This window comes from Oncorhynchus masou, chromosome 28, assembly GCF_036934945.1.
Source record: "Oncorhynchus masou masou isolate Uvic2021 chromosome 28, UVic_Omas_1.1, whole genome shotgun sequence".
Lineage (NCBI taxonomy): Eukaryota > Metazoa > Chordata > Actinopteri > Salmoniformes > Salmonidae > Oncorhynchus > Oncorhynchus masou.
The window spans coordinates 15,730,753-15,745,204 of NC_088239.1; the positions used below are offsets into that span (position 1 = coordinate 15,730,753).

At 43.0% G+C, this 14,452-nt stretch overlaps 1 protein-coding gene across 1 annotated transcript in view; it reads right to left on the reverse strand.

The window, feature by feature from the left end:
- LOC135517253 (brefeldin A-inhibited guanine nucleotide-exchange protein 1-like) overlaps positions 1–14,452 on the reverse strand; it is a 113,474-nt gene that overhangs the window by 46,703 nt on the left and 52,319 nt on the right. The window contains 4 exon segments of the mRNA XM_064941381.1: positions 6,288–6,421; positions 6,973–7,199; positions 7,578–7,694; positions 12,532–12,940. Coding sequence (XP_064797453.1) covers positions 6,288–6,421; positions 6,973–7,199; positions 7,578–7,694; positions 12,532–12,940 — 887 coding nt within the window.

Consider the following 14,452-nt stretch of genomic DNA (forward strand, 5'->3'; position numbering starts at 1 on the left):
GTGATTGGACAGAGAAAAATTCTATGCATTGTTCTGGACCCCATTTCACAATTGCTATTTTGGCACCATGTTTCTGAGGCTAGCCCTGAAAAGTCAGTGCTAACCCTGCTAGCAAGACCAGCTAGCGCTGGGATAAGTTTGGTGCTTGCCCACTTTAGAAAATGTGAACAATCGCTTAGCCCAGAGCTAGAGGGGGCTAAGGTGCAGTGTGACATCGCCTTTGGTCTGCTTCCTTAAAGTGAATTTAAGATAACAAAAATAGCAAGGCAAATACACAAAACTTGAATCCTTTATTAACTAATTACAACAGCAGGATTCAATACTGATTTAGTCTTTCTAATCCATAATAAGACTGAGTTCAAAGCATCTGTTGTGATATGTACAGCTGATCTCCAGATAAAGCAGGTCTCCTGTGTGTCATCCTCCTGTGTGTCATCCTCCTGTGTGTCATCCTCCTGTGTGTCATCCTCCTGTGTGTCATCCTCCTGTGTGTCATCCTCCTGCGTGTCATCCTCCTGCGTGTCATCCTCCTGCGTGTCATCCTCCTGCGTGTTATCCTCCTGTGTGTCATCCTCCTGTGTGTCATCCTCCTGTGTGTCATCCGGGTATCTTTCAAGGAAAGGCTAAATCTGCACACTAGTAGCTCCGATGGAATAATGAATTTACCAACGTTTAGACAGCAAGCTGTCTTTATCAGGGTTACCACCTGGGCCAGTCATGGAGTAAATCTCTGTGGATGAAAAGGCCTTCTGTCTGACAGACACTTAGCACAGCCCTGCCTGTGATGACACTGCCTTCCTCTCAGTCCCGTCTGACAACAGCCCGTGATCAACAGGGTTCCATTCCACCATTGTCTGGATGGAACGTCTCTCTTGTGCTCTGAGACAGAATCCCGACAACACCATCAGAACAGAGCAGAGTGTTAGTCCACAAAGCTCATGGGAAGAATGATAGAGATGGGAGACTGAAACAGTCAGAATTGAGTTACCATATAGAAACCAGATTCAGGAAATCCTGTTATGTAAACTCAGCTATCAGATTCAGCAAATCAAATGCCTCGTCGCCTGCAACAAGCTCAGCAAAACATACTGTAGAAAACCCAAATGTGATCTCACTTGTAGGGAGGCAAACATCAGATTACACACACACATATACATACAGTTGAAGTTGGAAGTTTACATACACTTAGGTTGGAGTCATTAAAAATAATTTTTCAACCACTCCACAAATTTCTTGTGAACAAACGATAGTTTTGGCAAGTCAGTTAGGGCATCGACTTGCATAACACAAGTCATTTTTCCAACAATTGTTTACATACAGATTGTATCACTTATAATTCACTGTATCACAATTCCAGTGGGTCAGAGGTTTAAACACACGAAGTTGACTGTGCCTTTAAACAGCTTGGAAAATTCCAGAAAATGCATTAGAAGCTTCTGATAGGCTAATTGACATCATTTGAGTCAATTGGAGGTGTACCTGTAGATGTATTTCAATGCCTTCCTTCAAACTCAATGCCTCTTTCCTTGACATCATGGGAAAATCAAAATAAATCAAATAAGACCCCAGATTTTTTTTTGTAGACCTCAACAAGTCTGGTTCATCCTTGGGAGCAATTTCCAAATGCCTGAAGGTACCACGTTCATCTGTACAAACAAAAGTACGCAAGTATAAACACCATGGGGTCACACAGCCGTCATACCGCTCAGGAAGGAGATGCGTTCTGTCTCCTAGAGATGAACGTACCTTGGTGCGAAAAGTGCCATATATTTTGTGAAGTGCACCAGTCCCTCCTGCAGCAAGGCACCCCCACAACATGATGGTGCCACACATGTGCTTCACGGTTGGGATAGTGTTCTTCAGCTTGCAAGCCTCCCCCTTTTTCCTCCAAACATAACGATGGTCATTATGGCCAAACAGTTCTATTTTTGTTTCATCAGACCAGAGGACATTTCTCCGAAAAGTACAATCTTTGTCCCAATGTGCACTTGCAAACTGTAGTCTGGCTTTTTTATGGCGGTTTTGGAGCAGTGGCTTCTTCCTTGCTGAGCAACCTTTCAGGTTATGTTGATATCTTCATCTTCACAAGGTCCTTTGCTGTTGTTCTGGGATTGATTTGCACCTTTCGCACCAAAGTACGTTCATCTCTAGGAGACAGAGCGTGGAAGGCTGCAGGCCCAGACGGCATCCCCAACCGCGTCCTCAGAGCATGCGCAGACCAGCTGGCTGGTGTGTTTACGGACATATTCAATCAATCCTTATCCCAGTCTGTTGTTCCCACATGCTTCAAGAGGGCCACCATTGTTCCTGTTCCCAAGAAAGCTAAGGTAACTGAGCTAAATGACTACCGCCCCGTAGCATTCACTTCCGTCATCAGGACGTGCTTTGAGAGACTAGTCAAGGACCATATCACCTCCACCCTACCTGACACCCTAGACCCACTCCAATTTGCTTACCGCCCCAATAGGTCCACAGACGACGCAATCACAACCACACTGCACACTGCCCTAACCCATCTGGACAAGAGGAATACCTATATGAGAATGCTGTTCATCAACTACAGCTCAGCATTTAACACCATAGTACCCTCCAAACTCGTCATCAAGCTCAAGACCCTGGGTCTCGACCCCACCCTGTGCAACTGGGTACTGGACTTCCTAACGGGCCATCCCCAGGAGGTGAGGGTAGATAACAACATCTCCACCCCGCTGATCCTCAACACTGGGACCCCACAAGGGTGCGTTCTGAGCCCTCTCCTGTACTCCCTGTTCACCCACGACTGCGTGGCCATGCACGCCTCCAACTCAATCATCAAGTTTGCAGACGACACTACAGTGGTAGGCTTGATTACCAACAACGACGAGACGGCCTTCGGAGTGTGGTGTCAGGAAAATAACCTCACACTCAACGTCAAAAAAACAAAGGAGATGATTGTGGACTTCAGGAAACAGCAGAGGGAGCAACTCCTATCCACATTGACGGGACAGTCGTGGGGAGGGTAGTAAGTTTTAAGTTCCTCGGCGTACACATCACGGACAAACTGAATTGGTCCACCCACACAGACAGCGTTGTGAAGAAGGCGCAGCAGCCTCAGGAGGCTGAAGAAATTTGGCTTGTCACCAAAAACACTCACAAACTTTTACAGATGCACAATCGAGAGCATCCTGTCGGGCTGGATCACCGCCTGGTACGGCAACTGCTCCACCCACAACCATAAGGTTCTCCAGAGGGTAGTGAGGTCTGCACAACGCATCACCGGGGGCAAACTACCTGCCCTCCAGGACACCTACATCACCCGATGTCACAGGAAGGCCATAAAGATCATCAAGGACAACAACCACCCGAGCCACTGCCTGTTCACCCGCTATCATCCAGAAGGCGAGGTCAGTACAGGTGCATCAAAGCAGGGACCAAGAGACTGAAAAACATCTTCTATCTCAAGGCCATCAGACTGTTAAACAGCCACTACTAACATTGAGTGGCTGCTGCCAACATACTGACTCAACTCCAGCAACTTTAATATTGGAAAAATTGATGTAAAAAATGTATCACTAGCCCCTTTAAACAATGCCACTTAATAAAATGTTTACATAACCTACATTACTCATCTCATATGTATATACTGTACTCGATACCATCTACTGCATCTTGCCTATGCCGTTCTGTACCATCACTCATTCATATATCTTTATGTATATATTCTTCATCCCTTTACACTTGTGTGTATAAGGTAGTTGTGAAATTGTTCGGTTAGATTACTCGTTGGTTATTACTGCAATGTCGGAACTAGAAGCACAACCATTTCGCTACACTCACGTTAACATCTGCTAACCATGTGTATGTGACAATTTTTGTTGTTGATTTGATTGATTTTGATTTGATTCAAGTTTGAAAGAAGGCCTTGAAATACATCCACAGGTACCTCCAATTGATTCAAATTATGTCAATTAGCCTATCAGAAGCTTCTAAAGCAATGACATCATTTTCTGGAATTTTCCAAGCTGTTTAACAGCACTGTCAACTGTATGTAAACTTTTGACCCAATGGAATTGTGACGCAGTGAATTATAAGTTAAATAATCTGTCTGTAAACAATTGTTGGAAAAATGACTTGTGTCATTGCCAAAGTAGATGTCCTAACTGACTTGCCAAAACTATAGTTTGTTAACAAGAAATTTGTGGAGTGGTTTAAAAACAACTTTTAATGACTCCAACCTAAGTGTATGTAAACCTCCGACTTCAACTGTATATACAGTGCCTTGCGAAAGTATTCGGCCCCCTTGAACTTTGCGACCTTTTGCCACATTTCTGGCTTCAAACATAAAGATATAAAACTGTATTTTTTTGTGAAGAATCAACAACAAGTGGGACACAATCATGAAGTGGAACGACATTTATTGGATATTTCAAACTTTTTTAACAAATCAAAAACTGAAAAATTGGGCGTACAAAATTATTCAGCCCCTTTACTTTCAGTGCAGCAAACTCTCTCCAGAAGTTCAGTGAGGATCTCTGAATGATCTAATGTTGACCTAAATGACTAATGATGATAAATACAATCCACCTGTGTGTAATCAAGTCTCCGTATAAATGCACCTGCACTGTGATAGTCTCAGAGGTCCGTTAAAAGCGCAGAGAGCATCATGAAGAACAAGGAACACACCAGGCAGGTCCGAGATACTGTTGTGAAGTAGTTTAAAGCCGGATTTGGATACAAAAAGATTTCCCAAGCTTTAAACATCCCAAGGAGCACTGTGCAAGCGATAATATTGAAATGGAAGGAGTATCAGACCACTGCAAATCTACCAAGACCTGGCCGTCCCTCTAAACTTTCAGCTCATACAAGGAGAAGACTGATCAGAGATACAGCCAAGAGGCCCATGTTCACTCTGGATGAACTGCAGAGATCTACAGCTGAGGTGGGAGACTCTGTCCATAGGACAATAAATCAGTCGTATATTGCACAAATCTGGCCTTTATGGAAGAGCGGCAAGAAGAAAGCCATTTCTTAAAGATATCCATAAAAAGTGTTGTTTAAAGTTTGCCACAAGCCACCTGGGAGACACACCAAACATGTGGAAGAAGGTGCTCTGGTCAGATGAAACCAAAATTGAACTTTTTGGCAACAATGCAAAACGTTATGTTTGGCGTAAAAGCAAGACAGCACATCACCCTGAACACACCATCCCCACTGTCAAACATGGTGGTGGCAGCATCATGGTTTGGGCCTGCTTTTCTAAAGCAGGGACAGGGAAGATGGTTAAAATTGATGGGAAGATGGCTGGAGCCAAATACATGACCATTCTGGAAGAAAACCTGATGGAGTCTGCAAAAGACCTGAGACTGGGACGGATATCTGTCTTCCAACAAGACAATGATCCAAAACATAAAGCAAAATCTACAATGGAATGGTTCAAAAATAAACATATCCAGGTGTTAGAATGGCCAAGTCAAAGTCCAGACATGAATCCAATCGAGAATCTGTGGAAAGAACTGAAAACTGCTGTTCACAAATGCTCTCCATCCAACCTCACTGAGCTCGAGCTGTTTTGCAAGGAGGAATGGGGAAAAATTTCAGTCTCTCGATGTGCAAAACTGATAGAGACATAGCCCAAGCGACTTACAGCTGTAATCGCAGCAAAAGGTGGCGCTACAAAGTATTAACTTAAGGGGGCTGAATAATTTTGCACACCCAATTTTTCAGTTTTTGATTTGTTAAAAAAGTTTGAAATATCCAATAAATGTCATTCCACTTCATGATTGTGTCCCACTTGTTGTTGATTTTTCACAAAAAAATACAGTTTTATATCTCTTTGTTTGACGCCTGAAATGTGGCAAGAGGTAAGTTCAAGGGGGCCGAATACTTTCGCAAGGCACTGTGTATATATATATATATATATATATATATATATATATATATATATATATATATATATATATATATATATATATATATATATATATATATATATATTATTATGTTTAAAAGAGGGAGAGGAAACAGGAAGAGGAAACAGGAAGAGGAAGGCTGTTTAACTGCAGGAGCACAAGAAGTGATCCAGAACCAATAATCAGCTGAGTGATGCTTCATACAAACACACACACAAAGCGTCACAACACTCCCCACTAATAATAACTAGGCTTCACTCCATGAGGCATGACTCAACTAAGGAACACACTCCAGAAATAAACCTGTAATATGCTACTTACTAAGGCACTATAGCTACCTCTATTCAATGATCTTAAACAAAACCATCATAAGCGTTCGGATACAAGAACTCATCTTACTTTGGGTCTGGGGGACCATCTGACAGAGGCTTCATGGACAGCTTGCAGAGCGATCTAAACACTAGGAAGGCATCCTTCTGGAGAATGTGGGAGAACTTAGCACCTGGTACTGGGCCTGTGGTCGCTCCCGACTCCTAATGCAGAAACACAAACAGATGATCAACATCAAAAACATTTAATCAAGGCTCAAGAGGAAATTATCATTACTTGTGATGATTACTTGGAAAATGTATTTTCCACTTGACACAAAGACTTTGAAATAAAATAGTTCTTATTAGCAGATATGTTCAACCTTGATCATGTAAGACTGTAATCATAGATAATTACATCCAGTGCTCAGACTTACTTATAATAACCTGAGAAGCTGAAAAGAGAGGAGATGTTAGAGTATCTATTAATCATGTTGGAATCAACCCCGACTGGCAGACAGACACTTTGATCTGCAGTAGCACAGAGATTGAATAGCCCCTCCCCTCATGGACTCACTTTAATTCCTCATGTTACCAATGACTTTCCAATTTCCTTTTTACAAATTGATAAACACTTTAAACGCAATAAAAAAAACGCAATAACAGTTTTATTCTTCTGCTGAAACAGACAGACTGACAGACACCCAGGCTAGCACAAAACTACTTTGTTGAGCGGAGTGTGTAACCAAGGTGACAGTCAGGTCAGTCCCGCTCACCTGTGTATCATTAGAGGAGACAGACAGCCTGTCATCGGGCAGCGACGGAGGGAAGCTGGCAGAGATGGGCGTGCCGGGGATTCCATTGGCGTGGACGTTCTCGCTGTCCCCCTCGTCTTCTACCATCTCTGTGATCGCTGTTGCCTTGGTGATGACCTCATTGATGACCTTAGCCGGTTCCGTGACCTCTGTGGACAGCTCGGTCTCACCAGCGGACTCCATGGCATCTGAACACATATGAGCAGGTTTCAGGCATTGCCCTTTGGAGTGGTTTAGTATGCAGGGGTCAAAATAGCACTGAGACACACAACTCTCGCTCTCTCTAGGTAGGACAAAAAAGCTAACACATAGTAACGTCTAAACTCTAGACTTCAACAAATTTTCATTTGAAAATGATTAGTATCAGAAACACTCCACCACCCCTGGGTGCATGTTTTGGTTTTTGCCCTAGAAATACACAACTGATTCAAATAACAAACTTATCATCACGTTTTGATGATTTGAATCATCTGTGTACTGCTGGGCTCAGGACTGAGTTGGGGGAAACCCTGAGTTAACTGACCGCAGACAGAAATCTTATTTCAGATCCAGAGAGTGACTCTTACCTCCAACAACAGTGTTGACGACCTCTTGTAGGATGCTCTGGACGATCTCCTGGGGTTTCTCCTCATAGTTAGGCTCCTCCCCCTCCTCTACTACTTCATGATCATGCTGAGTGGCACCTTGAACACAGGACAAGTAAAACTTTAGTCAAAGTACATTCAAGAAGGACCTCAATAAACTTTAAAAATGTAAGATGAGAAACAGTAAACTGGAGTAACGAACGCATTTTCTCTGAGAGAGGCATTACCCTTTGACTTCAAAGTTGACAAGATAAACAGTCGTCACTGGCATCAGCTATCACATCTTCACTGAATAAATTGAGCATGGGGGTGTGTGTGTGTGTGTGTGTGTGTGTGTGTGTGTGTGTGTGTGTGTGTGTGTGTGTGTGTGTGTGTGTGTGTGTGTGTGTGTGTGTGTTGAAAGCACTGAGTAATTTGCTAACAAAATGCTTATTGAATCTTTGGCTGCATCTCCACTCACTGGGTGCCAAACTCTTCTATCCTCTCTCCCATTCAATCACTAATGAAAGGTTTTATGCAGGTTATTTTCTTTAAACTACTTCCTTAATGTCTAAAGAGAAAGATGTCTCATTAAATGCTTATTTAACACAGACTAAATATTCTACCAATATTGAGTACATGAAAATCTCAAGTTTGAGGCTTTGTTACTGTCTAAAGCAGCCGAGATACCAGTCTAGAACAATACCCTGGATGTGTCTATGATCAATACACTTCCATCCACTATGGTACAAAGTACTGCGTGAGAATGAGAGTCTGTGTGAACTTCAACCTGACTGCCGATATGAGTATGATGTGATATGATTGTGTGTGACACACTGTGTCCTTGTCTATCTGTATGTGGTTCACCAAGTACTTCTCAGATAGAGTTGAGTGTGTCAAATCGGAGGGCCTGTTGTCCGGACCTCTGGCAGTCTCTATGGGGGTACCACTGGGTTCAATTCTCGGGCTGACTTATCTCGGTATATATCAACGATGTCGCTCTTGCTGCGGGTGATTCCCTGATCCACCTCTACGCAGACAACACCATTCAGTATACATCTGGCCCTTCTTTGGACACTGTGTTAACAAACCTCGAAACGAGCTTCAATGCCATACAGCACTCCTTCCATGGCCTCCAACTGCTCTTAAACGCTAGAAAAACTAAATGCATGCTTTTCGACCGATCGCTGCCCGCACCCGCCCGCTTAACGAGCATCACTACTCTGGACGGTTTTGACTTAGAATATGTAGACAACTATAAATACCTAGGTGTCTGGTTAGACTGTAAACTCTCCTTCCAGACTCATAGTAAACATCTCCAATCCAAAATTAAATCTAGAATCGTCTTCCTATTTTGCAACAAAGCCTCCTTCACTCACGCTGCTAAATTTACCCTCGTAAAACTGACTATCCTACCAATCCTCGACTTCGGTGATGTCATTTACAAAATAGCCTTCAACACTCTACTCAGCAAACTGGATGCAGTCTATCACAGTGCTATCCGTTTTGTCACCAAAGCCCCATATACCACCCACCACTGCGACCTGTATGCTCTCGTCGGCTGGCCCTCGCTACATATTAGTCGCCAGACCCACTGGCTCCAGGTCATCTATAAGTCTTTGCTAGGTAAAGCTCTGCCTTATCTCAGCTCACTGGTCACGATAACAATACCCACATGGAGCACGCGCTCCAGCAGTCATATTTCACTGATCATCCCCAAAGCCAACACCTCATTTGGTCGCCTTTCCTTACAGTTCTCTTCTGCCAATGACTGGAACGAATTGCAAAAATCACTGAAGTTGGAGACTTATATCTCCCTCACTAACTTTAAGCATCAGCTATCTGAGCAGCTTACCAATCACTGCAGCTGTACACAGCCCATCTGTAAATAGCCCACCCAATCTACCTAACTCATCCTCATATTGTCTTTATTTACTTTGCTCTTTTGCACACCAGTATTTCTACTTGCACATCATCATCTGCACATCTATCACTCCGGTCTTAATTTGCTAAATTGTAATTACTCGCTACTATGGTCTATTTATTTCCTTACCTCACGCCATTTGCACACACTATATATAGATTTTTTTTCCTTCTATTGTGTTATTGACTGTACACTTGTTTATTCCATGTGTAACTCTGTGTTGTTGTTTGCGTCGCACTGCTTTGCTTTATCTTGGCCAGGTCGCAGTTGTAAATGAGAACTTGTTCTCAACTGGCCTACCTGGTTTAATAAAGGTGAAATAAAATAAATAAATCAAAAATGTCTGCTCTAAGATGAAGCTCACTCTGTGATGCTGCTCTGGCCTGGCAGGTTGAGGGGAGTAACGGATTACATGTAATCATTTACACGCAAGGGATTACAAAAACTGCCAATTGTAATCGCTACATAACCAGCTAAAATACTGTATTCAGAATACAGATACTTTTGAAAAACTAGATGATTACTTCGAGGATTACTTTTAAATTCAGAAAGGATGTTTGGCACTTCTCTATTTACTGAATGACATTCAAATCAGCATTGAAAAAAGGCAGAAGTTTAAGTTTGTTCCACCTGAGCGAGTCTGAACACAAGTCAGAGACCACTATGATGATAAACCAAATGTGTTTGTTGGATCGGGGAAAATAGCAAGAATTTCTTGATGTCTATAGTACTCTCTCTGGTATGCAATCTGGTTTCCACTCAGGTTATGGATGTGTCACTGCAACCTTAAAGGTCCTCAATGATGTCACCATTGCCCTTGATTCTAAGCAATGTTGTGCTGCTATTCTTATTGACTTGGCCAAAGCTTTTGATACGGTAGACCATTCCATTCTTGTGGGCCGGCTACGAAGTATCGGTGTCTCTGAGGGGTCTTTGGCCTGGTTTGCTAACTACCTCTCTCAAAGAGTGCAGTGTATAAAGTCAGAAAATCTGCTGTCTCAGCCACTGCCTGTCACCAAGGGAGCACCCCAAGGCTCAATCCTAGGCCCCACCCTCTTCTTAATTTACATTAACAACATACATCAACAACATAGCAGTAGGAAGCTCTCTCATCCATTTATATGCAGATGATACAGTCTTATACTCAGCTTGCCCCTCCCCGGAATTTGTGTTAAACGCTCTACAACAAAGCTTTCTTAGTGTCCAACAAGCTCTCTACCCTTAATCTTGTTCTGAACACCTCCAAAACAAAGGTCATGTGGTTTGGTAAGAAGAACGCCCCTCTTCCCACAGGTGTAATTACTACTTCTGAGGAGCTTGAGGAAGTCACCTCTTACAAGTACTTGGGAGTATGGCTAGATTGTACACTGTCCATCTCTTAGCACATATCAAAGCTGCAGGCTAAATTTAAATCTAGACTTGGTTTCCTCTATCATAAATCGCTCCTCTTTCACCCCAGCTGAACTAACCCTGATTCAGATGACCATCCTACCCATGCTATATTATGGAGACATAATTTATAGATCAGCAGGCAAGGGTGCTCTCGAGCGGCTAGATGTTCTTTACCATTCGGTCATCAGATTTGCCACCAATGCTCCTTATAGGACACATCACTGCACTCTATACTCCTCTGTAAACTGGCCATCTCTGTATACCCGTCGCAAGACCCACAGGTTGATGCTTATTTATAAAACCATCTTAGGCCTCACTCCCCCCTATCTGAGATATCTACTGCAGCCCTCATCATCCACATACAACACCCGTTCTGCCAGTCACATTCTGTTAAAGGTCCCCAAAACACACACATCCCTGGGTCACTCGTCTTTTCAGCTCGCTGCAGTTAATGACTGAAACGAGCTGCAATAAACACTCAAACTGGACAGTTTAATATCAATCTCTTCATTCAAAGACTCAATCATGGACACTCTTACTGACAGTTGTGGGTGCTTTGCGTGATGCATTGTTGTCTCTACCTTCTTGCCCTTTGTGCTGTTGTCTGTGTCCAATAATGTTTATACCATGTTTTGTGCTGCTACCATGATGTTTTGCTACCATGTTGTTGTCATGTTGTGATGCTACCATGCTGTGTTGTCATGTGTTGCTGCCTTGTTATGTTGTTGTCTTAGGTCTCTCTTTATGTAGTGTTGTGTTGTCTCTTGTCGTGATGTGTGTTTTGTCCTATATTTATATGTTATTGATATATTATATATATATATATATATATATATATATATATATATATATATATATATATTTTTTTTTTTTACATTTTGCCTTTTTGTAGGCCGTCATTGTAAATAATAATTTGTTCTTAACTAACTTGCCTAGTTAAATAAAGGTTAACTATAAATAAATAAATAAATAAATACATTTAGCTATTTGTGCTATACGGATTGTGGTTGTTGTGGATGGCAGTTCACAAATCTAAATGTGTATTTAAACCCAATAATGGTTGAATTCAAGAAGTTTAAGCTGCCTATCAATCATTGTTTTTGAAACCAGTGAACAGCCAGTGAAAAATGTGCTCTTGCAACAACTATGGAATAAAGGTATGGGTTTTATTACTCAATCTAATTCATGCTGATAAAAAATATACATCCATAGACCTAATGGACACATGCTCAAACTCACACACTTTTGATAGACTTAAAGGGGCAATCTGTAGTTGCTGCATCCATTTGATAAATTCTATATATTAATGTAAAGATATAATTTAAGCATATTATTATATGTAGTGGAAAGCGATGGGTTAGAGGAAGCCTATACAACCAACCCATAAAGTAAAATGTAACATCTATATATGGCCAGCTATGTAAACTTTAACATTGATTTATCCTGCAATAGATGTTGTTCAATTGGTAACATACTTTCAGATTACTTTCCCCTTAAGAGGTGTTAGAAGAAGGCAAACATGTTACTGAATATAATCAGATTACGTTACTGAGTTTTGGGAATCCAAAAATGAATTAACCGATTACAATTTTAGACAGGTAACTAGTAACTGTAATGGATTACAATTAGAAAGTAACCTACCCAACCCTGTGGGCTGGTCTGTCTCTGTCTGGTGGTTCTCTGCTGTGCTGAACTCAGAGCCATTCTCTGGGTTCGTGCTCTCATAAACCGCCCCCGGTTCCCCCTGCAATGCCTGCTCCTCCTCTGTGGCCCCCTGGCTCTCCTCCGTGGCACCCTGGCCCTCTTGGGGGTCCCCTGCCCCAGCCGTGCTGCCCTTAGGGGCCGGGGCAGGTGTAGATGTGGAGGGAGTGGAGGGGGTGGAGGTGGGCGTGGGTGTAGAGGGGGTGGTGGGGCCGTTGGCCTCCCGAGGAAGGCCCTTGGCTGTGGGATAGGTGTGCTGCTGGAGCTGGGGCGAGTCTTGTTCCTGTTGCTGGGTGACTGGGGAGTGCTGCCGGTGCTTCTCCCTCTCCATCTGCTTGGCCTCCTGGAGCTATAGGGAGGGGAAGGGGATGGGACACAGACACACATCCAAAGACCAAGACAGAGTATAACCCAGCGTAGCCACATACAACCAAACACACACAGACAAAGCCAAATTCACACACACACACAGTCGCACACACAGAGAAACGTGTTAACATAATGTACACAAACTCATTAAATCAAATACGAGCCTGAACAAGTACTCAAATGTTCCCTAAGGTTTTTCCGACCCCAAAGCCATTGTCAGATCAGGAAGCAACAAATGACAGCTTCGGAATCACAGTTTTCCCGGCGGAGACAGCAGGACACAGATTCTGCAAGGCTATTTTAACATCAGGACTGTCTAAAATGTGTTTATGAATGAGCAGTCATATGGTAGGACATGCTGTCAAAACAAGTATGAGCCAAAGCATCCCTTCATGCTTATATAAACTGGGCCATTTCAGTGCAGAGAAGGAGGCAAAGTATTTTTGGTCTAAAATGCATTCATACTGCATGTTCTCCTGGTTGATGTATCACTGATGTTGATGTGTGTGAACGCTCATCTGAACCTATAAATATACACATCATAAACATCTCTGTTATAGTATACAGTGGCACGAGAATACACAATTCTAAGAAAATAACGTATTTCACTGAAAAATCTTCATTCTTTCAGGGTACTGCATGTGTAGTAGGGGTACTGCATGTGTAGTAGGGGTACTGCATGTGTAGTAGGGGTACTGCATGTGTAGTAGGGGTACTGCATGTGTAGTAGGGGTACTGCATGTGTAGTAGGGGTACTGCATGTGTAGTCGGGGTATTGCATGTGCAGTAGGGGTACTGCATGTGTAGTGGGAATGCTGCATTTGTAGTAGGGGTACTGCATGTGTAGTAGGGGTACTGCATGTGTAGTAAGGGTACTGCATGTGTAGTAAGGGTACTGCATGTGTAGTAGGGGTACTGCATGTGTAGGTGTGATACATGTGTAGTAGGGGTACTGCATGTGTAGGTGTGATACATGTGTAGTAGGGGTACTGCATGTGTAGGTGTGATACATGTGTAGTAGGGGTACTGCATGTGTAGGTGTGATACATGTGTAGTAGGGGTACTGCATGTGTAGGTGTGATACATGTGTAGTAGGGGTACTGCATGTGTAGGTGTGATACATGTGTAGTAGGGGTACTGCATGTGTAGTGGGAATGCTGCATGTGTAGTAAGGGTACTGCATGTGTAGTGGGAATGCTGCATGTGTAGTGGGAATGCTGCATGTGTAGTAGGGGTACTGCATGTTTGGAGGTGTGATACATGTGTAGTAGGTGTGCTGCATGTGTACTAGGTGTGCTGCATGTGTACTAGATGTGCTGCATGTGTAGTAGGGGTGCAGCATGTGTAGCAGGTGTGCAGCATGTGTAGTAGGTGTGCTGCATGTGTAGTAGGGGTGCTTCATGTGTAGCAGGTGTGCAGCAGGTGTGGAGCATGTGTAGTAGGTGTGGAGCCTGTGTAGTAGGTGTGGAGCCTGTGTAGTAGGTGTGGAGCA